Here is a 26,354-nt window from a genome sequence, read left to right as displayed (position 1 = left end):
TGAAGAGTCGCTGTTATGTTCTGCACTTCATATGGCTTTAAGTTTTCTCCACTTTTCTTTTAAGGCTCAAACTTTAAAATGAAAAGATTTGGTGTTGGCAGGTCCTCTCAGTGAAGAGGTTCTCTCCTCTTATCCTCCTCCTTCATCTCCTCCTCCCCCTCTTCCTTCTCTTCTTCCTCCACCCCTAGAAGCTATCCACTTTGGTGTAAATATAGAGCAACTATCGGGGAAATACACATATTTTAACATACATCCATCTGCACAGTATCTTCTTATCCACTTCTTACTGGTCAGAGTTGCAGTGGGTCTACCTGGAATTACTGGATTTCCAGACAGGACAATCTCCTTGTCAGGAGGGTGGACAGGTCACCAGTCCATCACAGTGTCCATCACACACACAGACACTGTCCCCTTACAACCATTCACACCATACAAACCTACTGTACATCTAGGGGGCAATTTAGCAATTTTGCCACATGAATTTTTGTGCGATAGGAGCAAACCAAAGTAGGGATCTGAACCCTCGACCTCTGGACCTGTGGGAGGGTTCACAGTCACAACATGCCACACCCATATTTAAACGTTTATGAATAAACCCAATCCAAACCCAGCCCAGGAATCAGAATTAACTATGTAAAGGTATTCCAGTAGGTTTTTACAAAAACTATACTAATCGCGATACTAGACGAAACATGCTTTCGTTTTTTTGTCTGTAGATATCTGAAGATCTAGAGATATATTGTCTCTGTCTTTTCTCATGTTTCTCTGTTTGTTTACCTGTTCCTCATGCCTGTGTGTTCCCCATGTGACCCATGCTTCTCTGTGTCCTTCCCCAGTACTTTTCCATTCACGTGTCTTTTTTGTAACTCCGCCCCCCTTGTTACCTATTTACCCAGGTGTTTCCCATTTCTGTTTCCCTCCTTGCGTATTTATACCCCTGTGTTTCCACGTTTCCGCGTTTCCTTGGTCGGTCATTGCACCTTCCCCTGTTGTTTTGTCTTTCCACGTTTCTTCTCGTTTATAGCCCTAGTTTAATTCTCCTTGATAATCTCTTTGTTTATTTCTTGTTTATGATCCTAACCCTTAATGCATCCTAAGTAGTGTATCATGCTTACAGCAGCATGAAGTGAGGATCGGTTCTTGTTTACACATGCATTTCTGGACAAGCTGAAGAATAAAGAATTGACAGAATTCAGACATTTCCAGCTTCTTGCCATCTTAGGACTTCCCAAAGAGTTGTAATGATGCTGAGCTCTGGACTCTCGTTCTGAGAACAACAGTAGCTTTACCTTCCTTAATTTCTTCACTTCTAAAAATATTTCAGTCCACCCTGAAGCAGAAACGCTGGCATGAGTATTCTCATAAAGAGTTCCCACCAGTCTGCCACTTTGTGATTATGTGAAAAAAATGGTTCTTGTTTACGTGTGCATTTCTGGACAAGCTGAGACATGCAAGACTGTCAGTGAAATAAAAGGAAGCATTTGGACTGTTTATTACAGAACTTTACACAAATATGACTTCTGGTATGCTGTGTTTCAGAGTTACATAGTGCAGTAAGCAGTGTGGCAAATCTGGAATAGCGGTTTACCTTATTATTACAGTCAGTGGTGCATCACGATGGTTTTGAAGCTGTTATGAGGTAAGAGGTTAAAATACACAATAATGTTGTTTTAACTTGAATAATGAGGGAATAGAGTTCATTGCTATATACTATCTGTCTACAGTTCTCTGTTTTAATAAAGCAAACACTGTGTCAGTGTTACAGAATTGTTTTTTTTTTCATCTCGTCTACATTTATTGCTCTATGTGTCTATGTTTTTTACAGCCTAGAAATCCCTCTAGACTCACTTTCACTTTTCTTCCTCTTTAATGACTGACTGAGTGAGTCAAAAGTCAAGGATCTCACCATTAAAAGCTGATACTGACTTCCCAGAAAGCCCAAAGCTAAAGAGCATCAAATGCTCTTCATCAGAGGTGGGTTAGAAATTAGAAATACACAAGGCCTGGCAAAAAATATATATACATATATACATTCCTTATATGCTAATAAAATGCTTACTTATGCATAATGAATCAAGCTGTCTGAAGCCTTCACGTTTTTGCCTTGTTTAGTTGAATATTCAAGCGTTAGCTGCATTGTTTGTCATTGTGGAGAAAACACACTGTGCTTATGAATTATTCACCCCCTACCTCTCCCAAATGCCCACCTGAACCCCACTGTTATAGACAAACACAAGCACACACACACAACCCAAGCTTCTTCAATCAATTCTCCTCCCAGTGCTGAGATAAAACTAACGTCTGAATTTTAATTGTATCAGTGATATCTCAGTGATATCTTAGAGTCTTACAACATTGAAGGAATGATATGTGATAAATGCTAGGAAACCCACCTCTTTCTCTTTCTCCTCGCCAAGAGGTGAAGCTCATATTGGTTGTCAGGTTGAGGAGACTAAACGTACACAAACAAGTGCATGGCAAGTTTAAAAAGTTTTTTTTTTTTTTTTCGGCTAAAAAAAGGTCACCACCTGGATCTAATTGACCTCTTAACAGGCCAGGATTTTTGTGAATTTTCTGCCTAACATTACACTCCTAAATCCTAAGAATTTTCATTCAAGCATTACATTAAAAGCTTTTCATGTTTGATAAGGAACATTACTGAAAATTGTAAATGTAATTGTAATAGAAAGCATAGAAAATCCAGTAAATCTGCAATTGTCTAAATATAATGAATAAAATCATAAAATTTGCTCCTTCCTGATCCTTATTTTAAAATCAATACAAATCCTGAAACAAATCAACCAGTTCATAACCTCAAAATCTTTCGTTTCATTCTGTTTGTCTAATTTTTAGGTCTAATTTCGAGACCACCACCAAGCTCTGTTGCTATTTGAATAATACCCAAGGCGCAAGGCATACAAATAGACTGTTGGAGAGGTGCAAGATAGCAATACCGTCAGTATCCTCTGCTGAGATGCACAAAGCGCTGCCCTGTTAAGATATGAACGCGCCAAAGTCACAGCACCCCAGGAAGTTGCAAGTTGCTCTCTGATTGGTTTATTTCATGTTACATCTTAAACACACCCCTGATTAATTAATTAAATTAGAGTATGCCTTTTGTGCATTTCAAACCACACAAGGCATATTTTTTGCACCCTCATAATATCAATCCTTAATGGACTAGTATGCCATTGGTCACAAAAATAGAGCCCATGTATGTACAGTATATATGCAAGAATATTTAAAGAAGTATATATGAAAAGAAGTATACTCTTTAAATTCTTACATTCTTGTTGTAAACTTAAATAAACTGTGTTTTTTTAAGGGGGTACTAAGTGGTCCAGAGGTCTAAAGCGCTGCCAGTGTGTTGGGGAGATCGCTGGTTCGAATCCCTCTCATGCAGCTTGCCATCAGCTGCCAGAGCTCTGAGAGAGCACAATTGGCTTTGTTCTCTCTGGGTGGGTAGATGGCGCTCTCTCTCCCCTCATCACTCCAAAGGGTGATGTCGATCAGCACAAGGCTGCCTCTGTGAGCTGATGTTTCAGAACTGAGTCGCTGCGCTTTCCTCCAAGCGCGCTGTGAAGCTACTCTGTAATGCTGCAACAGCAGAAGCTTGAAAAGAGAAGGTGGCTGACTTCACATGTGTCGGAGGAGGCATGTGCTAGTGTTCAACATTCTAGTGTTGTGCCATCATTTTTGATGGGGGATATATACAGGGGTTGGACAATGTAACTGAAACACTTGTCGTTTTAGTGTGGGATGTTTTTAATGGCTAAATTGGAGCAGCCTGGTGGCCAATCTTCATAAATTGCACATTTCACCAGTAAGAGCAGAGTGTTAAGCTCTTTGTGATGTATCAAGAGCCACAGTATCTAGGGTAATGTCAGCATACCACCAAGAAGGACCAACCACATCCAACAGGATTAACTGTGGATGCAAGAGGACGTTGTGTGAAAGGGATGTTTGGGTGCTAACCCAGATTGTATCCAAAAAACATGAAAAACGGCTACACAAATCACGGCAGAATTCAATGTGCACCTCAACTCTACTCTTCCCACCAGAACTTTCCTTAAATTATTATGGTCTAAAACTAGGTGTTTCACTTTCATTGTCCAACCCCTTTAGCTGAGTAGCAGAATGGAAATTTGTATTCAGTATTCAGCTTGTCAGCTTGTAATTAAAGGAAAAAGCTCTCAAAATACCAAAAAAATAAGATTTTCTTCTAAAAAAAAGGAATATTGGGAGCACAGCACTGGCTGAAATCACATCGTCCCTCATGTTAAATACGGCTTCGATCTTAGCTGATAGAGTGATCTAGAGATCAAGTGAACGTCTGAGCAGAAAGCCGTAGCTGACAGACTCAGATAAAGATTGATTAAGTGAACTGGTGAGAGTGAATGGATTGAGGGGTGTTGGTTTGTGGAGCCCAAACGGCGCTGCTCGGGCTGTAAGGCAGTGTTGTAGCTATTGATTCCTGACCATGATGGAGGGTGACAGACCATGAGGGCATGAAATGGCCCAGTTTTGGTTTGCAGAGTCTCGGACTCCCCTGGAGGCACGACGGACCCCGCATGAGAATGAGAATGAGAGAGAAAAGGAGAGAGAGAGGAGCTCGGGGTAGATACTGTAAGGCTTTGTGGAATAAGTATCATTTACAAAGAACCTTGGAGATAACTTCTATTGAGCATTACCTTTAATATATCATTGTTCCAGACATTACCAGCAGTTTAATGTAAAGTCATTTCCATAAGTCAGAAGCTTTATACATTTCCTGAATATGAAGGTCAGATGATCAGGTGTGAAATTGTGTGGATGAATCTGTCACTGATAATGTAAGTAAATGTCATTCGATCTTACAGGTTTTATGACTTCAAAAGACGTGAATCAACCACAGACCTTTAAATGCTAACTCTTGGTGGAACTGATAGAGCACCTTGACAACCTGACCTGAATTAGTTTCTCAGATTTTGCTATTTATAGGTATATGTTTAAGTTATATAAATTGTTTTATTCTATAAACTACAGAAAACATTTCTCCAAAATTCCAAATAAAAATATAGTCATTTAGAGCATTTATTTGAAAATGAGAAATGGCTGAAATAACAAAAAAAAAGATGCAGAGCTTTCAGACCTCAAATAATGCAAAGAAAACAAGTTCACATTCATAAACTTTTAAGAGTATAGAAATCAATATTTGATGGAATAACTCTGGTTTTTAATCACAGTTTTCATGCATATTGGCATGTTCTCCTCCACCAGTCTTACACACTGCTTTTGGATAACTTTATGCCTTTACTCCTGGTGCAAAAATTCAAGCAGTTCAGCGTGGTTTAACAGATTGTGACCATCCATCTTCCTCTTGATTATATTCAAGAGGTTTTCAATTTGGTAAAATCAAAGAAACTCATCATTTTAAAGTGGTCTCTTTGTCTTCTTTTCCTGGGGCAGTCCTGATGAGAGCCAGGTTCATTATATCGTTTCTGCTGGTCTTTGACACTGCACTAAATTCTTGAAATATTTCAGATTGACTGACTTTACTTTGTTGAGTAGTTCTTGCCATAACAAGGATTTGAACCTTATAACTCAAATAGGGCTTTTCACTAAATACCAGCTCTACCTTTTCACAACTTTACAACTGATGCTCTTAAACACAGACAAGAAATTCTATTAAGTAACTATTGACAAGTTCAGCACAGCTGTTAACTGAAAGCCATTCCAGATGACTTCACCTCATAAAGCTGACCAAGAGAATCCAGCCAAGATGTGTTTGAACTCGTTACCTGTATAAAAAGACACATGTCCACACACTCAATCAATGACACTCCAATCTCTCCACCATTCCAGCACATGTCCAACCCTGTTTGAAGTTCACAAATGACCATCTGGATGATCCAGAGGAGGCATGGGAGAAGGTCATGTGGTCAGCTTTTTGGTATCAACTGTTTGGAGGAAAAAGAAGAATGACTCACCATCCCAGCTTTGAAGCATGGAGGTGGAAGCATCATTTTTTTTTTCTGTAAAAGGGACAGGACAACCTCATTATATTTAAGGGAGGATGGATGGGGTAATGTATTAGAAACATTTTGCCTAGTATTAGAGCATTGAAGATGGGTCATGGCTGGGCCTTCCATCATGACAATGACCCGACACACAGCCAGGGGCTATTAAGGAGTGGCTTAATTAGAAGCATTTCAAGGTACTGAAGTGGCCTAGCCAGTCTCCAAATCTAAACTCATTGAGGAGCTGAAAGTGTTTCCAATTGATAGCCTAGAAATCTGGAAGATCTGGAGATGCATAATAACAACTCCTAACCAGATGTTAGTGGCTGATAATGTGTGTAATAATAATTGTCGTCTTTACCAGCGTCACCTATTGGAGACATGACGTTTCTTTACTGAGCCTCTAAGGGATCTAGCGCCTTTTCAGTGGTGTATAATAACATGGCATTTGGTTTGTATTTGGTTTGTAAGCACTGCATCTTTTCTAGGCTACCTGTATGTGGTGGAGTTATACACAGAGAGCTTCAACATTACCTTACATTACTGGCTTATAATGTCACTTATGAAATGCCTCTCAGCCAATCACATTGCCGAGTCGGAACTAACTGTGGTATACTGTGATATAAATTTAAGCCATATTGTCCAGCTCTACAGGAAACTTCTCTCCTTTTACTCTTTTCCAAGTTGCAGAGCTTTTCCTGTGTTGCAAGAGACGCTTTTTAAAACATGTTGAATCAGTTTACACAGATTTTTGCCCTCGGCTCCAACTCTACAGGCCATTTTCACCTCGCCTCAGGCCGACCGGAGTGCGAGTGACACTTTTAAGGATCGATTGCAGGAGGGAGTGGTGTGGTTTATTCATGGCTAGCAGTGCATTTACAATTAACGGCTCCTCATACATATGCCCCTGCTGGGTGCAGGCGCAGCGGGCTTCCTCACGCTGGTAAATTGAACTGGTGATGCTGTGCAAACATTTTTAACCACCATTTGGAAAGTGACAGGTTTTTAAAGGCAGGCTTCAATTAAAGCCGGTCTGGTGGAAGACATCTCACCAGGGATTTCCCAACCAAAGATTAAAGATCAACAAGAAATCCTGTCTGTGTGATTCTGCACATTTTAATGTTTGCCTGAGTCAAGAACAGCTTAGGAAAACAAATATATAATAAAAAATAATACATCTGGCTTTGGGAACAAAGCCATAGCCAACAGAGCATTTTTTTATCCTAGCTAAACATGGCAAGAACTGATTTTTCCATTTGTATCAGACATTGGAATTCCGTGCAATGTCCTGCTTCATGGAATACTCAATAGTATGCTGATAAATAAGGAAAAACTGTAAAATAGTAAAGTTTCCATAGCTGGCAATAGAACAGCAGGCTCTAGGTTTTAGAATCCCTTTATAATGCTGTCTAAAACAGAAAACAAACTTTTATATGCTGTCCAATCACGTCAAAAGTTACTAAATAATTGAATACTCCAAATTGATTAGTATAGGTATGTGTATTGTATAGAATTGTGTGTGTGTGTTTAAAATGTATGTATAACTGTGTGACGAGATATGCATTGGCACTCTGTCGTGGTTAAATCCTGTAGTGCCTGATGCAGTCCTCCAGGTGGACGGTTGTTTCCGGTTAAGAGTAGGCTGTGTGCTATTGGCTGCCATTCTTACCGGTGTGTGAATGAGTGCTGAGAATGAATGGTTGTGTGTAAAATGTGTACATTGTAAAGTTGAACTCAAATGCTGTAGTGCCCGATGCAGTAAATTTAAACTTCATTCATTCATTCATTCATTCATTCATTCATTCATACATTAATTCATTAATTCATTCATACTGTATATGACATGCAAACACTTTTTAAATAGCCAAAAAATACATTTATTGAATATTTGGTAGATTGTATAAAAATCACTATGTGGCTTAATATGTGCAACATAAAATGCACAGATGTGGTTTTACAAGCCTATTTACAACCCTGTTATATACCGATATTCCTGACTGACTGATTCATGCAGCGTAACTTAGCATTGCTTTTACCACAGTAACTGTAAAGCCTAAATATGAATTCCAGAGTCTTTTCAGAGGAAGTTGGAGTTCTGTCTGGGTGCTTTTGATGTTCAGCCAGCAGAGAGTATGGTTTACTTACTGAAAATATTGTAGTAGAATCTGGTAGGGCTATGCTTGGATCCTACACTTAATAATACCCCCTTTTGTGGGCCCTTATTAAACTCGTGTTCACCATTTAGCTAGCATTAGCTTTTAGCCTTTTGAGTCAGATTTTAATAGTCTTGCAAAATAGCCATTGCATGAGGTGTAATAAAACAAAATAAGCCTAGACTGTTATGTAACAGTTTTGATCTTTGTTGTTTGGATAGTTTAAAACCCTGAGACATGTTTTGTCAATTTGTTGTACTGTCTAGTCTTCTGCCAATACAGCCCATCTTTTTATGCTGAAAAGAAAAGGATTATTGAAAACATGAAATGGTGCTTCACTGCTAGTCTAAATTTTGATTTCTGGGTGTCTGCATAATGTGATTTTGATTGGTTGAGAAAACCTATGTTGGGAGATGTGTCTTTGCACATACAAAGGAATATAGAGCGGCTGGAAGAAGAAAGCTGGGATTGCGACCTTCACAAATTGCCTGAAGGCTTCCCTTACCTTCAGCGCTCCCTCAAACAAACACTGACTTAAAGCACTGGGTGAAGAGACAGCCTGGTCTCGAGAGGAATTCATACATATGTGACAATTTCAGGAGCATTTCAGGGCTCAGACAATGAGTAATAAATATAGTCTAATGCTGGTACATATGCACAAGTTAGTGACGCCCCCCGGACGATCAAAAAGCAAACGATTTGAGCAGAGAATGTTAATAAATAAACACCATTTTATTACCTAAACCCACACCTTTAACCTAAACATAACCCACACCTCAACCTAAACCTAACCTATACCTCAGACTAAAACTGAACTGAACACATTAATCTACTCATATTTTTTTAAGAAGCTCCATAACAGAAAAAAGCAGCATGAGCGTATCTGTTGCAACACTACTTTCTCAATTCTTCTTCAAGCACATGGCAGACAGTGTGTGTTTTTGGCAAAACAGCACCATCAGTGGATCAGAGCTTTAGTGTGAATTGCAAAATATGTAGAAATCACTGCGAATCAGCACCTCCAGTGGACGGAATCTGTAGTGTGAGTCGAACAACATGCACAAAGTCTACAGTTGCAAGAAAAACGTATGTGAACCATTTGGGATTACTTGGATTTCTGCACAAATTGGTCATTAAATGTGTTCTGAACTTCATCTAAGTCACAACAATAGACAAACACAGTCTGCTTAAACTAATACCACACAAATATATATATATATATTTGTGTTGTATTAGTTTAAGCAGACTGTGTTTGTCTACTGTTGTGACTTACAGGTGTTGGACAATGAAACTGAAACACCTGTCATTTTACTGTTGGAGGTTTCATGGCTAAATTGGAGCAGCCTGGTGTCCAATCTTCATTAATTGCACATTGCACCAGTAAGAGCAGAGTGCGAAGGTTTAATTAGCAGGGTAAGAGCACAGTTTTGCCCAAAATATTGCAATGCACTCAACATTACATGTAACATACCAGAGTTCAAAAGAGGACAAATTGTTGGTGCACATCTTGCTGGCGCATCTGTGACCAAGACAGCAAGTCTTTGTGATGTATCAAGAGCCACGGTATCCAGGGTAATGTCAGCATACCACCAAGAAGGAGGAACCACATCCAACAGGATTAACTGTGGACGCAAGAGGAAGCTGTGTGAAAGGGATGTTCGGGTGCAAACCCGGATTGCATCCCAAAAACATAAAACCATGGCTGATCAAATCGCGGCAGAATTCAATGTGCACCTCAACTCTCCTGTTTCCACCAGAACTGTCCGTCGAGACAATAAATTATTGTGCTCTAAAACAAGGTGTATCCGTTTTATTGTCCAACCCCTGTAGATGAAGATCAGAACACATTTAATGACCAATTTATGCAGAAATCCAAGTATGTGAATCCCAAAGGGTTCACATACTTTTTTCTTGCAACTGTATTCTTGCAAACAAATGTGTGCACGTGTGATGTGCACTTTTCATATATACAGTATGTACAAATTGTATGATTTTAGTTTTTTGGGGGAGAGAAATACAGGAACGAATTTAGGATGGGATTCATCTCCATACTTCCCTATTTTTTTTTTTTCCAAAAAAAAGAAAGGAAAAAAGAAGGATGTAGCTTTGTGCTTCAGACTATTAACATCCTCCCGTGGAGTCAGAAAGCAATTACTGCCTCCCTGGCCAACAGGCTGTGCTCGGAATTGCCATTCCTTTCATCAGGCGGCGTTGATATGCCTTGACAAAGAACTTAAATCCAGCGCTGGCCCAACACACACACACATACACACACACACACACACACACACACACCCTCGCGAGCAGAGGCTCACACACTCACAAGCACACTTTTCAGTGTTATTGGCAGAGGAGGACGGTGTAATAAGAAATAGGATCTCACTTGAAACAAAATTGACTTCAATAAGAAGTCATGGAAGCTGTTTAAGATTGCCGGCGATGCGGAGATGAGGGAAGGCGAAGGGTGAAATCGCAAAATAGAGAGAAAGAGAGCAAGAGAGGAGGAGAAGGAGGCAACTAGCACGCAAATTAAAAAGTACACCTTCACTTTATCGACCTAAATCAGGAAAGTTCCCCCTTTCCAGCAGTTTTTTCCCGCTATCCCTCATGGAGGTGTATTAAAATTAGAGCAATTAGAGGCCTGTGCCGAGCGCCGGCATGTTAATGCGCGGGACGCTCTCCAGAGGGCCGACCCGGCAGCTGCGGCAAAGATCAGCCGAGCACTCAGTAAAATCAGCCTTTGTGCAGCCATTTTCACATCCGTCACTCACATTGATTGGATCTCACCAAAGGTTTTATTCCAATTGGCCCGGCTGAGCCTCACTTTTCAAAGATTCGCCGGCGATCAAAGTGGCTTTATGGGCTTATAAAGTCACTGCAGGAGGGTTGGAGGAATAAAAAAAAAATAATAAAAAAAATGCAACTGGTGTTTATGAGGCTTTCGTCAGCCTCCTTCCTGCCGCAAGCTAAGGATTTGCTGCTCCTCAGAAGCCTGTAGGCCTGTAAAGTAGACAAGTAAATTAAGCATATTGGTGTGAAGGATTTTTTTTGTGGGATACTTCATAGTAAATCGAGTCTTACTCTTTAACTCATTCCTTTTTAAGCTTGTGGAAAAAGTGTTGGAGGCATAGGGAATTCAGAAATGTATTTTGTATTCTGTTTTCTTGAAGAATAAACACTGTAAAGTGAAGTACTGTAAGAATTGTAATGCTCACCTCCATCCAAAACTAGGAAAAATGATACAGCTCTGGCAAAAAAAAAGAGACCACATAAAAGAAAATGATGAGTTTCTTTGATTTTACCAAATTGAAAACCTCTGAAATATAATATAAAGAGGAAGATGGATGATCACAAGCCATCAAACCAAGCTGAACTGCTTGAATTTTAGCACCAGGAATAAAGGCATAAAGTTATCCAAAAACAGTATGAAAGACTGGTGGAGAGCATGCCAAAGCTGTGATTGAAACTCAGTATTATTCCACCAAATATTGATTTCTGAACTCTTTCTGAAAAGTTAAAACACTAGTGTTGTTGTTTCTAAATAAATTTGAACTTGTTTCCTTGCAGTATTTGAGGTCTGAAAGCACTTCACTTTTAATATTTTGTTATTTCTCATTTTCTGCAAATAAATGTCCTGAATGAAAGTATTTTGTTTTGGAATTTTGGTCAATTTTACTTAAACATATACCTATAAATAATAAAATTTGAGAAACATTTAAAATATTTCACCTAACGTTTTCCAGACCTATATATAGATTTTGTCCCAGAAACCACTGCCAGTTCAATTGATTCATTGTTATTTTTGTTAAAATCATGAAGAATGAACATTTACAGTACATCTGTAGTATAGCTTTAAAAGGGGAGGGGACAGGTAATGATTAAAATATGAATGGGAGTTCTCATAACGCTCTATGGCATCTGTTTACAGATTAAGCTCTGTCCTTTAACTAAAAGAGCCAATCAGCTTGCTGCTTCCAGGTTGCACTTAGCTTGTTCTGGCTGCTGCCCTTACACAGATTTCCACATTGAGGAGGGTTTTCCAACAGCACCACAGTATCCTTTGGGGGTATAACCAGAAAGCTGACTGCTTCTTGTTGAAGGATGGGATTTTATGGTAAATGTAAACAGAAGCCATGCTGAGCATCACAAGAACTGCCATTAATATTTCAAACAGTGACCAGTCAAAATCATGTGGCTTGAATCACATTTGATCTGAGAGTTAAAAGATATTTTGACCTTCAGTTTAGACTATTTTAGTCTCTTCCTATTCATAAAGATAGGAATCTGGTCTTCTGTGACTGGAAATAATAGTTTTTTTTTTTGTATTTTGAACTACATTAGTGCCTTTTTTTCAGCCATAATTCAGTCAACTGTAACTGAAATCAGTTAGTAATCTTATCATTGAACGATTTGTATATAAGTTTAAAATCCCTAAATCATTAAAAACAGACACTGGAATATTGACTTAATATTGATGTTTTAGCCAATACTAATACATGTAGATGGCCTCAGTATTGACTAATATGCCCAATACTGTTGGCCTTCCATGGGTGTAGATGTTGCATACATTACTGAGATTATTGCACCACATAATCCACAGGTTTAAATCACCCATGCTACGTATGGCTTCTTTTGACCTCAAGACAAATAGCAATTACTGATTTGCAGCTTCAGAACACCATTATTGGGAAAATGGCTCTAAATTGGACTTAAAATGTTCCTATCCTGGGTAAAATTCAATCTCATGGCAGAACCAACTCACAATTACAGTATTTCTCTGCTGGAAATTGTATCCTAAGACCAGTTTTTGCTGGTAACTCAATACAGATGTTCTAAGAAGGTCTTTGATGGTCAAGTTGGTTGGTCATCCTGGTCATCATACCTTGTTCTGGCAAGACAGCTGATAAACTAGCTCTTTGTTTTCTTGGTCATGCTGGTTGATGCATTTGGTCATGCTGGTCATACTAGCCCTTTGAACGCTAGGCTGTTTTGGTGTGTTTTTTCTTTGTTTTTCTTCATCAGTTCCTCTTTCAGGTCTTATAACACAGTAATTATATCAGACAGACACATACCCTGATCTCTTTTACTACAGAAGCCATACGGCTGCTCAAAAATATAATAATTTAAAATGTAAAAGGAAGCAGAATTGTTTTATTTTCCTGGAACTGATCATGTTTTGGTTAAAATTTTACCAAGCGCCTGTTTTTTTTTTTTACTTATTTTTAAATATATATACACTTTAAATATATTCACACCTAAGATATCTTTTTAAAAATGATTAGACTAGAATGTTTATGAGTTGAAAGCATAAGAATATTGATAAAAGTTTATTACATGTTTTTTTATTACTTTGACAAAATACATGGAGAAACAGCATCAGGCAGATTTATTTTTCTTGATAATCACACCTCTAGGATAAATGTAGATTAACGTATTAAAAACCTGACACTCAGAGCAGCCTATGCCTTTTAGTATTTTAATCAGGACACACAAAGAAAACTAGATACAAAAATGTAAACTTTTTTTAGTCTAAATAAATTATTTTTTTTAAGTTCAAAATAACTACTTAGTAAAATGTGCAAGTAAAATAAAAACTATATAAAGTAGTGCGCACACCATACCTAGCTTTAGTTTGAGTAAAGCAGGTAGTTTCACACTTTTTCTGTGGACACTTTTGAGTCTTTATTTACTGATATTATTTAGTTTGAAACATCATATAAATATGTTTGAAGCACTAAAGGTAAATAATATTGGTTGGGGAAACTTTTTTAGGTGTTTTTCTCAATAGGTTTCTTGTAGATTTAGCTTTACCACACTGGGATGTTATTCATCACTATTTTTAGAAAGAGTAAAGTAAGTTCCGTCCTTTCTAATCATATATGGATTATGTTGATGTGTGAAGGGATTCCTGAGTAATTAAGCTAAGAAAACAAGGTGCCATTTTGGACGGTAAATCCGTCCGTTGGTTTCTAAGGGGTAGTTGGCCAACATTTTCATGGTCATGCTGGTTAATGGTCTTGGTTCTAGTTCATGCTTGTCAGCCAGATCAAGCTTGGTCATACAAAGCTTGGCCTAATCTGGACAACCAGCAATTTTCAATAATTGCTGATCAAGTTTGGTCAGTTTTAGCTAACCAGGCTTCTTTTTAAAGTGGTTTTAAAGAGCCTGATGCTAACATCTTGTCAGGTCTTGTAGAGGGAGCTGTTCTGGTCTTTTGGTAGCTCACAAATCAGGCTCATCAGTGTACATTTCCTGCACTGTATATGACAGTTATTTATTGATTACTGTATCGATTTCAGTTGGAACTGGAGTGTGCGACCTGGCTTTTTTTCATATACTCTCTCTCTCTCTCTCTCTCTCTCTCTCTCTCTCTCTCTCTCTCTTTCTCTGTGCTGAGAGTGATGTAGGTCCCTCTCTCTAACAGCTCCAGTGTTCAGTAATGGGGAACGATTCCACTGTAAATCAAACCTGTTCTGCAGCTCAGCTCTAATTACATACACTGCGGTTATTGGAGGGGGGCACTCTCTCTTTTCATCTCTCACTCTTCTTTCTCTTCTTTTTTCCTTATAGACATTTTTTTTATTCTATCTTGTCCTTGGAACTGAAATGTTTGGCTGGGCTGTTTTTCATGTACTCTCTTTCTCTCTCTCACACGTTCTTTATCTCTTTTTCTCTCAGTGTGTTTTAGGGTCTCTCCCTCCTCTTCTCTTGTCACTACATCTCTCTTTCCTTATCTTTCTCATTAATTCCCTGTTTCCCATTCTGTTTTACTTTGTCTTTCTTCTTCTCTCACACTTCTTTAGCTTTCCCTCACTCCCTTGCTCCCACGCTCCAATCTCTCTATCTCTCTTTTATGTTCTTCATCAGCCTCTTCTTTCCCCTCCTATCTTGTCCTTGGAACTGGAAAGTTTGGCCGGGCTGTTTTTCTTTATGTACTCTCTCTCTGTCTCTCTCTCTTTCTCTTTCTATCTTACACTCTTTCTCTCTTTCTATTCTCTCCTTCTTTCACACACTTTCTTTATCTCTATCTCTCTCACTGTATTTAAGGGTCCCTTTCTCTTCCTCTCTTGTCACTACATCTCTCTCTCTCTCTCTCTCTCTCTCTCTTTCTCACACACACACATTCTTGCTTTCTCATTCATTTCCTGTTTCCCTTTCTCTTTCACTTTATCTCTTTTCTTCTCTCACTCTTTTTATCTGTCTCTCATGTTTTTGCTCTCACACTTATCTCTTTATAGTTTGGCCGGGCTGTCTTTTTTATGTACTCTCTATCTGCCTCTCTCTCTTTTTCTATCTTACACTCTTTCTCTCTCTTCTTTCTTTCTCTCACACACTTTCTTTATCTATTTCTCTCTCACTGTATTTTAGGGTATCTAAAATATCTTCCTCTTGTTGCTACATCTCTCTCTCTTGCTCTGTCCCTCTCTCTCTCCCACTCTCTTTCACTCTGTCTCTTTTCATCCCTTACTCTTCTTTAGCTGTATCTCCCTCTCTTGCTTTCACACTCTCATCTCTCATATCTCTCCTTTATGTTCTTCATCAGCCTCTTTATTCTCCTCTCTCTATTTTTTTTTTGCTTGGAGGATCACTTTTCTTTCTATTTCGTTCTTGGAACCAGAATGTTTGGCTGGGCTGTTTTTCATGTACTCCCTCTTTCTGTCTGTCTCTCTCTCTCTCTCTCTCTCTCTCTCTCTCTCTTACACTATTTTTCTCTCTCCTCTCTTTCTCTTTATTTCTTAATCTCTTGCTCTCTCTCTATGGTTTGCTTGCTCTCTCACAGACATCCTCTCTCACTTTGTATCTTTATATATCTCTCTCTTCCTTATTCTCATTCAGTATCTTTATCTCATTCTTTTATTCCTTCTCTCTCTTTCTTGCTGACTTGCTTTCTCTTTCAGTTTGTTACTTCAGTTATTTATTTATCTTTCTGTCACTCTTTTATTATTTATCAACCTTTCTTTCTGTCCCTTTCTTTTTTGCCTCATTGTTTGTTTCTATCACTGTTGCGCTCTCTCTCTCTCTCTCTCTCTCTCTCTCTCTGTCTCTCATTTGTGCTTTGTCTTACTTAAACTGCATTTATTTTCGTTCTCTCCTTTTGTTTCACTCTTTCTATCACATAGTTTATCTCTCTCTCTCTTTCTCTTTTTTAATGTACATGTGTACAACATGTTTATTTTTTCCATCTGTCCTTCTTGTCCCTTTTTATCAGCCTTTCTCTCTATCTCTCTTTTTTGCCTTTCTTTTTTTAATCACTGTTGCTCTCTCTCTTTGTTTTTGTCCTTTGCCTTACTCAATCTGCATTTATTTCCTTGTCTCATTCGTTCTATCACATCGTTTCCATCACTTTCTTTCTCTCTGTCTCTTTTTCTCTCCCTCCCTCCCTCCCTCTCTCATTCATAAACATTCCTATAACTTCACATCTTCCCATTTCAGTCCTGTGGGACAGCGGCCCAATAGAGTGACTGCCCCCGGAGCTGATTCCAAACCTATTACGATACAAGCCAGTGTAATTGAATGGTTAGGGAGGATATTATTGAACAGTGGAGACAGTGTCAGGGTATTATCCAGGCCTAACACACACACTCACACACAAACACACACACTCACACTCACAGGGAGTCACGCTTCAGAGCTTTGTTTAGAGGGTGCTGTGCGTTTGTTTTGCTGTTATAGATGTTGTTAAAGCTGCAGGTTGAAAGAGAGGAGACAGAGCGATGTTTCAATGCAGGAATCTTCAAAGTTTAATTAAACACAAAGGACATTCAGTCCCATTAGTGTCAAAGAGAAGACAGCGTACACCCGGACCTGACAGCGGGGGCGTCGTCTTTCTCTCCATCACTGTAGCCAGTATTGTTCTATACATGAGCGTGAGATAAAACACTCTGATCCCTTGCATCTGCTTTTATCACTTCACACAGCGTCTCTGCTCTGTTACCCAGAACACTGAAGACTTTCACTGACGAAAAGCTTATTAACTCCGCCTACACCCTGCAACTCCACACTTATTATTCATTTATTAACTAGGAAAAAGCAAGGAATTATTTCATTTCGGTTTATGGACTTATAAGAGTCAGATATTGATATAAATTGTTACAAATTGGGCATTTAATAATTTTTTAACATTCCTTTGTAAATGTACAAAGATACATATCTTTGCTGTCATGCAAAAACCTTGCATCTCAAAATTGCAACTTTACATTTTTTTACTTCACCATGCAGCAGTAGAACTGTGTTTTCTTGAATGATGGTGCCACCATTTTTTTATGATTGGGAAAGTTTAGGATAAGTTGAGGGTTAAGGAGTCAAGAACTTCCAACATCCTGACCTCACTAATGCTCTTGTAGCTGAATGCAACCAAATCATCTCAGCAAGTATTGAAAATGTAATAGAAATATGTCTCTGAGACAATTACTCTAAAAGAGACAAATACTCCAAAAAATGCAGAATAAACTCATTTAATATAATTAATTTTAGTTTAAAGAATTTCCTGCAAGATTCTTAAGATTGGTGTGAGACCTTTAAAAATTTAGAAGGTTCTTCTCATTATTGGAGGCAACTAAAACTGGTTCTTAAATGTAGGAACAGTGAGTAAGGCCATAATCAGACTGCAGGCATATTAAAACGGCAAGAAATCTGATTTGTCCAGACATTACAAATATATTTGCATGATTTGGCAGCAGTAAGAAGTTGTGTCAGTAACTATCCTCTTCTCGGACCCCTGCACTTCTGTCTCTCTGGATTTAAAGAGGTTGCTGTGTGAATAATGCAAAAGACACCTTGAAATCTGATTCGGGCATCCAGAGCATCCAGACTGAGACACATCTGATTGTAATCACATTTTAAATCAAAAATTAAGTTTGCTGAATTCATGTGGTTTTTGTGGTTTCTGGATGCCCAGATAATCAAAGATTGTCCTGCATAAAGTCTATATATGACTAAAAATGGATCTGGACTGTAGGATGTTGGCTATTAATGAGTTTATCAATTACATTACTGGATGGCTACATGCATGGAACAAAGCCTGAGTCAATATGACCTCAATTTTTAGACAGTGCAGTTGGCTCACTGATCCCCTGGTCAGGAATGGATGGATGGATGGATGGATGGATGGATGGATGGATGGATGGATGCGTGTGTGGGTGGATGGATGATAGATGGATGGATGGATGATAGATGGATGGACGAATGAATGGAAAGGGGTAGATCTAATTTAGATCTAAATTATTTAATTTAGTAAATATGTAGGTAGGTAGGTAGGTGGATGGATGGATAGACAGACAGATAGATAGTTAGAAGGCTGAAAGGCCTAGTGATGATTTAGTAGATGGATGGATGGATGGATGGATGGATGGATTGATGGACGAATAGAAGGACAGGGGTGGATAGAAGACCTAGCTCTAGTTTAGTAGACATGTAGGTAGGTAGGTAAGTAGGTAGGTAGATAGATAGATGGATAAAGGTCATACAGATAGCAGATAGATGGTTAGACACATGTAGGGGCTGGATGGATGGATCGATAGATACTGTACATGGATGGATGGATGGATGGATGGACAGGGGTGGATGAAGACCTAGTGCTAATTTAGTAGATATGTAGGTAGGTATATAGATGGACAGATAGACAGTTAGATAAATGTATGGACTGTTGATGGATGGATGGATGGATGGACTGGTGATAAGATAGATAGATAGATCATTTAGTGGCTATACAGTATTAGCAATAGCAGAATAACAGCAATAACAGGTTGACCGGTAGCTTGTTCCAGGTTTAAATGCTGAATCTGGAGTTAGTGTCAGAGTTAGGGTGTTAGAGTTCAGCTTGCCACTTTTTTTTTTAGCTCTACAGCTGCAGTCCTCTCTCCCAGTAGTCTTTAAACCTCCATCCTGAGAGCTGCTACTGTCCTGCAGGTTTAACTACAACCCAAATCTAACACACCCCATTCAGCCAATCAAGCACTTCAGTGGGAAGGGAGCTCTCCGGGAGTAAGGTGGATATCACCGCTATGCCCTATTCAAAATTCCATTTTCATTGCAATTGTGCTTTAAGTGAAGGGTCAGTGCCTGTTCCATCCAGGCCAACTCAATACACCCTCCCTGCTCCAGCTCATGCATTGGAAATGCTCTTTGTTGGCAGTTCAGTTCATGCTGTTAGATTCTGTTCGCCTTTTCCATCTCGTACTCTCACTGAGCGCGCTCGCACGCTCTTCTGCTATTGGTTTCCTGCTCTCCTGCTGCACTAATCGCTCACTGAACGGGGTGGAAATTCCAGGGCACTAGAGGTGCAGACTGCTACTGTACTATTATCCTCCTCCCGCTGAAGGCGACGCAGTGAAAAGGAAAGCGTAACCGGCTAATTTGTTAAATTAACTTTTAATGAGGGTGCGGCAAAGAAAAGGCGAGATTGCCGCGTGTGTGGAAAGAGGCATGTTTGTCTTCAGCTCAGGCTTGTTATAATTTCCAGGCTCCATAATTGTGTAATCATTCCAGATAACCCCCACCAAGCTCCGTTCTCATTTGTTTCCACCAGAATTCAATTATGTTTGCCGTGTGCGTGCGTGTTGACGTATGTGAATTTAATTACGCTGTCAGATATCTTAAATAATGCATTTGTTTGTTTTCGCAAATGATATTGCAACATTAGTGTGCTAGTTCTTCTCTATTCTTACTGCTCCATTCTCACACTGTTCCAGAAATGTTCCCGTATCCCACTGTTATACAAACCCAAAGCCTAAAACTTTTTCTGTATTTTATTCCCCATGAAACACAGAACACAGAATATCAGATGTTGAACGTGAGACATTTTACATTGGAATTTTAAGAAAAAAAACATTAACTCAATTGGAACTTAATGGCAGCAACGAATTTTGAAAAAAAGTTTGGACGGGGCAATAAAAAGTTGGAAAAGTTAGTAGTAATAAAAAATAGCTTCAATAAGAGCAGTCTGTTACAAACGCACATGGCAGGGTATAACATACATTTTAAACAGACTAAGGGTCCTATTTTAGCAATCAATAGTCAAGCCGTAAACCATGCAATGTGCAGCTTAATTTAGGACGTGTCAATGTGTCTTTGCTATCGTAATGATAGGAAAACTACACCTTCTAGTGCTCAAAATGCCCCAAAGGTATGTCCTAATTCGGCTAATTAATTATGGTTTTTTTCTGGGCATATAGTAAGATAACTAGGTGCCAGGTGCGCTCTTGCTTTAGCGGATTGGTAATTTAATTGCCGGTGCTTCTGCGCTTGCCTGCTTGTTCATGCTGTAGATAGATAGATAGAATGATGGATAGGTTTGATGGATAGACAATTTTTTTATCTATAGTTGAGCCATCAACCCTGCACTGTGCAGCCTGATTTAGGGTGTGTCAGTGTGTCTTTGCTATCATAATGACAGGAAAAGTACACCTTGTAGTGCTCAAAATGCGCAAAAGGTACTGATTGTACTAATTTGTAAAAATTATTTATATACTTTGGACATAACGTGAAAGAGCCAGATGCCAGGTGCACTTTGACATTGGTGAATTGGTATTTTAATGGCGATAGATAGATAGATAGATAGATAGATAGATAGATAGATAGATAGATAGATAGATAGATAGATAGATAGATAGATAGATAGATACCGATGAATGTCTGACGGATGACTGTTTGTCTAGATTCATTTCAGTCAGTGGCGCACCTGTGTTTTCCCTTGCCAGGATTTCAATATGCCAGTAATGTACCTGAACACACCTCACTTCCAGTTTAATTTTCTTTAGTTTTTACTGTTTCCCCTCCAATTCAGTTAGTTTTAATTAGTTTTTAGAGTGAGTTTTTTTTATTAATTCTAGTATTAGTTTTAGTTTTTTTTTTCATTATTTGTTTGGTGGAGGATTTTAAAAGGTATTATGTAATAAAGCAAAAGAGTTTTAAAAACCATTAAAAAAATATTCAGTTACTGTAGAACAACCGACTGTTCACAAAAGCTGTAGCAATCCACAAGCTAGCAGCCTTATGTGCAAATATGTGTATTACTGCAGCTTAAAACAGCCATTAGAACACACATGAACATTAAACACACATATCTGAGAAACACATAAACAAACTCAGAAACCCAATAAACTCTTCAGGTTTTACTCATTTTTACCAAAATTATGAACTCCCAGCACTAGATACAGATACAGCCTTTTACCATATCAGTGCAGAACTAATTATACTGTACCTCACATATAAAACATCAGAAAGTGAACACAGCTGTCAGAAATACACTTATTTTATTTTATTTTATTTCGTAGCTAGCATGTGTACTGTAAACAAGAAGTAATGCCACCGACAAGGAGGTGCCGTGCTGTGCCAAAATCTGACTATCCGCAGAATCCGACTTCCCATCGCGAGCAGGATTTCAGCACAGCACAGCCTGCTGTAAAACTGCTGAAGTGTAAACAGTGCTAATAAATAAATTAACCCTTTCTGACCCTGTGATTTGTTTCTGATTTGTTTCAAATGTTTTGTTGCATATAACACTAAATGAGACCTGTTGTTAGTCAGAATAAACTCAAAATAAATGAGCCAATAAACAAAGTTTATAAGCCAATGAAGTTAATAGCTTATTCCCACCCACTGCACTGAAAAAAAAAAAAAACAGAACTAGAGCCAAATAGGCAAATTAAAAGAGCAAATGTTTACTAATCGGATGTAATTTAGAACGCTTTTTTTTTACCATGTTTATTTTAGAGTTTAAGGATAGGTTTGTGAATAAGTTCATATTAAATCTAATTCAATAGACATAGAAAACAGTTACTTATTTTAATGTTTTAATGATTTTTAATGATTTAATGATTATACAGATTTGATGTTTGGATATTGTGTGCATTACAGACAGAAAACAGCCTTATGATTATTAATATTATTATTTTTTTAAACACTGGCACAAAATTCAGGTCTGAAAGGGTTAACAAACATGAAAACGAAGGGTATTCTATCTGTAATTTCAGTTTGTTTAACTGTGGTTAGTTAAATGAACTCTCAACTCAGTTCCAGTTGGTTACCTTTTTTTTTTTTTTAATACTTTTAGTACTATTAGTTTCAGTTAACGAAAAAGTTTTTTTTTACTTTCAGTTTTCGTTAACAATAATACAATTGTTAATAATTTAAATAATTTAAAGGTAAAATGACTATTAGGGCCTACTGCAGCAGTGCGTCCTATCATCACGCCTCACACTGCTGCCGGTTCCTGATGGGTTCTGCATTAGACTCCATTTGTCTTCTTTTTTTTTCTGATTCAGAACTCTCTGCTCATTTGCATTTGCTGATAGATGCCTGCGCTTCTCCCAGGGAACTGCAACCGTGCAGGAAATGAAGAAATTGTTGCGTTAATTGTGCAGACAGTGCCGTTATCAGATCTCATTCCATCATGACTCACAGTGGAGGAGACCGGGGCTGTCTGGGGCTGTTTGCCTTTTGTTAATCTTTTAACAAAAGCCCGAATGCGCCTCTGTTATAATTGAATGCGTGGGCTGGAGCCGGGGTGTAATTTGTGGGGGATTACATACTTGGTATTTGGGAGTGGAGGGCTTTAATGGGTATTTGGCTTAATAGGTTTAAAATAAAATAGGTGGAAATTGTGACAATTATTTAACAGTGAGGTTCCTGATTCAGTCCCCGGAGATGTTCATCCAGTGCGTATTATTCAGCTCTGGCTTTGAAGGCACCTGCATCAGGTAATCACTGTCCTGTTGTCCGTGATTACATGGTTCAGGTGTGAAGCGTTTAGGAACGGAGCTAAAATGTCAGCTATCTGCATGAGCCGCCCATGGGTTGGACTGTTGACCTCTGATGAAGTAATAATACCTTGTTGTGTGAAGGTCAAGCAAGTTACAAAATTACATACATAGAAAAAAAAGTGGTTGAAGCGTTTCTGGAGGTGCTTACTTTGGTGTTGCCATGATACAGATTCAATCGTCATTTTATACTAAGAACTACACTGTCACATTTCATTTCTTGTTTTAAAATGTTATAATGGGGACATGACAGTACTTTTACTTTTTTCTCGTTTTTGTAATAATGTTGGCAGCATGTGGTTTAGCATTGTCTGGTTAAATTAAAAACATATACATTCTTAGAAAGATGTCATATTGAAGGCAGCATATGTGGCTCTAAACTTACAATATCTAAACTTTTCTGCAGTTATGGTGGTGTATTGCAGTGGTAGTGTATTGGACCTTAATCTTGACAACACAAATTTGATCCCTGTGTGACGAGCGGTGTGTTTATTTATTCGTTTTTTCCTTTCTTACTGGATTTACCTGCTTCATTTTATAAAAACATTTTTTTTTTGTGGCCCGCCACGTACTGGCTCAGAAAATATCTGGCCCACCGCCAAAACTAATAGCCGGCCCCTGCGCTAGAGCTAGCTACTGTTAGCGCTAGTAAATTTTACCCGACAGTGCTACACTGTGGAACCCTGAGTGCTTCGATAAGTCAGGGTGTTATTAGCTAGCGGTTTGTCATTTAAATAGTTTTAAAAATTGCAAACACGCAAACTACAGTCCAGTATACTTAGCTAGTGCAGTTAGCGGGTAATGCTAATCCTGGTTCAGCACTGTTAGCCTGGGTTAGCAGCAGGCTACAGGACGATTAATACTCACCTCTGAACGGCAAAAGAGTTAGCGCTTGGTGCGGTTAGCGGCTAATGCTAAGACTGCTGGAGAACTAAACTGAAACTCCTGTATAACTCATGTATGTACTTCAGCAGAGTGGCTTTACTGCTCCTTACAGCATCACAGGTAAAATTCATCCATAAGGTGCACTGATGATTTTTGGGAAAATTAAAGGATTTTAAATGCAAAAATACAGTACTTTTGAAATGTACTCATCTATATGAAATCTCCCGTGACAAACATGAATCTCACACATATTAATTGTGACTCTCTGACACTCCTCACTTTTCTCAGCACAGTTTTTGAGAACAGTGTGTGTATTAGTATGCTCTGTGGGTGTGATTTACTTTCTGATTGGTCTGCTTTGTGTTCAATAAACCTATCAACGTTCTTTGTGGGCGGGATTTACAGTTACTTTCTTTAACTCATGTATACTTTAAAACCCTTAAAATAGAATTCGTACTGATACACATGCTCACAAGACACACCCACACACACACACACACACACACGCACACACAGACACACACACACACATACAAACACACACACACACACACACACCAACACACACACTGTGGCTGACTGTCTCCCCTCTCACACTCTTTTCTCAGAGGTGTATCAGCTGAGTCTGGATGAGGAGCAGAAAGTGAGCATCACCACGGTAACAGTGGGCCAGAGCGTGGTGTTGACATGCGGCATCACAGGAGAGCAGCGGCCGCCAATCATCTGGAGACGCAACAACCACGCCCTCAACACCCTACAACTGGAGGACATCAACGTGAGTGGCACCACTCAACACACGCTCTGTCAGAACACACTACACACACACTTTCTTCCTTTTACCCAGGAGCACTGAAGCGTGAAGGTGAAATGATGTCTGTTCCTGTGTGTGTGTGAGACAGTGTGTGTGTGTGTGTGTGACAGCGTGTGTATGTTTGTGTGTGTTTTGCACGTTTTTTTAGGACAGTACTGTAATGACCTTGTAGAAAAATAATAGGAAAAACTGAGCTATTTATATCTACCCACACATATACAATATATATATATAATACATGTGGGAAATACACAACCATGCCAAAAGTCATGGGATAGCTATATAGAAATAAATGAATGATCATGATATGTTACTGCAGGGGACAGCTTGGACACGCCCACATCTACAATATATAAGTTGTGAGGTGTTATCTTGTTAGTCACATCTTGTCATAGAAGACATTAATTGCCACCTACAGTGTACTGAAGACAGTGAAATGAGTGGTAATGATCATGACAGGTGGCATCTGGCTAGAACTGTCCATGTGCTAGATAGATATAGTATATCTACAGTAAATTCAATGCAGTCAGTTCACTGTTCTTTAGCCTCTGTGGGATATGGCACAAGTCATGGTACACCACAATGGAACCCATTATCAGGCCTATCACACTCCAAACTCTGATTATTAATTTTGCCTTGGTATTCTGACAAGTGTTCAGCCTCTCTCACATGATAGCACCTCACAACTTGTACAGGTATGGACATTTCCAAAGCTGTCTCTAGAGGTAACACCTCAATCAATCAATTTACTGTGCATATTTCATGACTTTCGGGTTGTGTGTATACAGTATTACATTTGATACATATGTTTGATGCTATTCCCTGAAAAACACAGTGTATGACTGTGTGTGTATGTATATATTTATAAATATGTGTTATAAATCTTCCTAGTAGCTTTTCATTAGTGTCTCGGCTCCAGAGGTTGAGTCCATGATTTATCGATACTGATTATAATAATGATAAAACACGTCAAACTATGATAAATCACATATCCAGAATATAACCAGTGTTTCCAAGAGAGACAAGAGAGAAGAGCAGATTAATTCCAAACCAAAAGTCAATCACTATTCCACAGTGCCCCAGGCCCCATACACACATGCTGCATCCAAAACACACACAACCCTCAACACACACCGCCGCCTCTGAAAGCCAGAGCCCGAGCCTGAGAGTAAGAGTGAGAGTGAGAGTGTGTGAAAGGGTAAAGGAAGGTGGAGGCTTGTGTATGTATGGACTGTATCATTCATCATTGCTCCGGCTCAATAAAGAAAGCCATTAATATGAGTAGAGGCCCAGCAGAAAGTGCTTAAGCAGAGTGGAGGAGCTTTGTCAGCCTTTAACTCAGCCTGAGTTAGTCTGGACAAACAGATTGCGTTCGCTATCAGGGGTGAAGATCCTTCAAGAAAAACGAGTGAAGGAAGAGCGCAAAGGATGCTCACTAAGAGATATGAAAAAATGTTGATATTAAGAACAAAAAGATGGCCACATTTATTGATATACATTTACTTACCACTGATTTAGATAGATAGATAGATAGATAGATAGATAGATAGATAGATAGATAGATAGATAGATAGATAGATAGATAGATAGATAGATAGATAGATAGATAGATAGATAGATAGCCACAATGCTAACAGCCGACTTTGGCTAATTTAGAGTTGCCATGCAAATAGTTACAGAAGTCAGACACAGCAGATTAGTGGCACCAAACTGTAGCCAAAATGCTAACAGCTAACCTTGGCTAATT

The 26,354-nt window shown here is 38.8% G+C and overlaps 1 protein-coding gene across 4 annotated transcripts in view; it reads left to right on the top strand.

The window, feature by feature from the left end:
- The window catches only part of fstl5 (follistatin-like 5), a 274,862-nt gene that overhangs the window by 159,759 nt on the left and 88,749 nt on the right, over window positions 1-26,354 (top strand). For all 4 annotated transcript variants that reach the window (XM_049483812.1, XM_049483813.1, XM_049483811.1 and 1 more), the window contains exon 7: window positions 24,405-24,571. In XM_049483812.1, the coding sequence (XP_049339769.1) occupies window positions 24,405-24,571 (167 nt within the window). The remainder of the gene's footprint in view (window positions 1-24,404; window positions 24,572-26,354) is intronic.

This window comes from Astyanax mexicanus, chromosome 10 (genome assembly GCF_023375975.1).
Source record: "Astyanax mexicanus isolate ESR-SI-001 chromosome 10, AstMex3_surface, whole genome shotgun sequence".
Classification (NCBI taxonomy): domain Eukaryota; kingdom Metazoa; phylum Chordata; class Actinopteri; order Characiformes; family Acestrorhamphidae; genus Astyanax; species Astyanax mexicanus.
Note: the sequence above shows the minus strand (reverse complement) of the source record. Positions and strands in the feature narration are given on the sequence as shown.